This window comes from Poecilia latipinna, unplaced genomic scaffold (assembly GCF_001443285.1).
Source record: "Poecilia latipinna isolate Pla-1442-1.1 unplaced genomic scaffold, P_latipinna-1.0 Scaffold590, whole genome shotgun sequence".
NCBI lineage: Eukaryota > Metazoa > Chordata > Actinopteri > Cyprinodontiformes > Poeciliidae > Poecilia > Poecilia latipinna.
This window is the reverse complement of record NW_015113206.1, coordinates 164,607-166,384: the sequence shown is the minus strand read 5'-3', so window position 1 is coordinate 166,384 and position 1,778 is coordinate 164,607. Positions and strand designations below refer to the sequence as shown.

General features: G+C 38.8%; 1 protein-coding gene across 1 annotated transcript in view; it reads left to right on the top strand.

Annotated features, from left to right (window-relative positions):
* Positions 1 to 1,778, top strand: part of LOC106953583 (exostosin-1b) — a 45,411-nt gene that overhangs the window by 31,468 nt on the left and 12,165 nt on the right. The window contains exons 3-4 of the mRNA XM_015042459.1: positions 286 to 393; positions 1,005 to 1,124. Coding sequence (XP_014897945.1) covers positions 286 to 393; positions 1,005 to 1,124 — 228 coding nt within the window. The remainder of the gene's footprint in view (positions 1 to 285; positions 394 to 1,004; positions 1,125 to 1,778) is intronic.

The following is a 1,778-nucleotide window of genomic DNA, read 5'->3' as shown; positions in this document are numbered from 1 at the left end:
TGTATCGGCCATCATGGGTGATCGGTATCGGCAGGAAAAAACCTGATCGGCACATCTCTAGTGACTACACAGGGATTTAGAAATGTTTCAGATCTAACTTCTTTCCTGTAGATTCTGAATATACAGTGAAGTAATGATCCTTAAAAAGTTCCAGCTAAATAAAAGAAATTTAAGACTCTGGAGTAGCTAGCTTCTCCAAATTAGATGCTGAGGTCTGTTTGTTTGACTAAACACGTAGATGATGGGAGATTGCTCATCTTTTGTTTGTACATGATGATGTTGCAGGCAGCTTGTGTGCCAGTGATGCTCAGCAACGGCTGGGAGCTTCCCTTCTCAGAAATCATCGACTGGAACACGGCAGCTGTGATTGGGGATGAAAGACTACTGTTGCAGGTAGAAACGCTGTGAATAACTAATGTTTAAAACCTACATTGGGTTTGGTTGCTTTGCTTCGTTTCCTTTCTGTTAGAAATGCACCAATCAGGTTCGTGTTACTTATTTCCGATGTCAGCTTTCTTTTCTTTTTCTTTTTTCTTTGGCCTGCACATTCTAAATTTAGCCACGTCCAATTTCTCTTAAACTGAACATTTTCGTTTTTGCCTTCTGGTGATGACAGGTCATTGAAGTTGTCACACATTTTAGATGTTTTTAGCATTTTATATTTGCAGTTATTACAGATTGCTTTATTGTCCCTAGTGAGTACCTTCCATTGAAAGCTCAACTAGATAAAACACAACTCTCCTGCAAAACACGCAGCCTTCCTGTTATCTGCTGGAGTCCCAATTTCTTAAGCAGCCTCATTTTTTATTTTTTATGTTCTTCCTGACTGGATTTCTGTTGTTTCACACATCGTTATAAAACATCCTTTTCTTGTGTTCGCCTGTAGTAGGAAGTCCACATTAGCGTGCCTGCATGATAAAATAAATGTTTTATGTTCTCACTAAAGTGGGTCAGTCATCTAATTGCTGTTTTTTTTTTTTTGTCCCGTCCCATTACTGTCCCAGATCCCTTCGACAGTACGCTCCATCCACCAGGATAAGATTCTGTCTCTGAGACAGCAGACGCAGCTCCTGTGGGAGGCTTACTTCAATTCTGTGGAGAAGATAGTGCTGACCACGCTGGAGGTACTCCGACACACACCCGACACGCACAAGAAGAATTCATACACCGTCATCTATTCTGTATAACCTTAACCCTACTCGCGATTAATACATTATTTAAATAATTGTCTACTAATTTGGTAATAGATTGTCACCTGAAGTATACAGACTCAAAAGAACGGCGATTGCTGAAAGAACAACATACTCAGAGTAGCAATTAAGCTGAAAATGTACAAAAAATATGTACATTTTGCATTTAATATGTGTAAAAATAACTTGTCTTTAAATATATTCTTCCCAAAACTCCTCAAGTTGCAGTTTTAGCTTCACCTGATTTAAATTCTGTAAAAAATAATAATAATATATATATGAGTGACGTGCGGTGAGGTTCATTGCTGGTGAGGCACTGACTTATGACTTAGACACCATCCATGTTATTGGACCTACGGAAATTTCGTGCAAGCATACAACGCTGGAGGGCAAAAAGACTAATCATTTACATGTCATTAATAGCCGCGTTAACTCAGTAAAACTTAGAAATGTAGGTATTGATTTCGTGCTACGATCCACAGCAAAGTGATCTGTATTCGTTAAGCTACGCAGACTCGTTGCCATAGCAACTGACAACAATGCCACTTCATGTTTTAGGATTCAACACCAAAAAACATTCAAGAATTT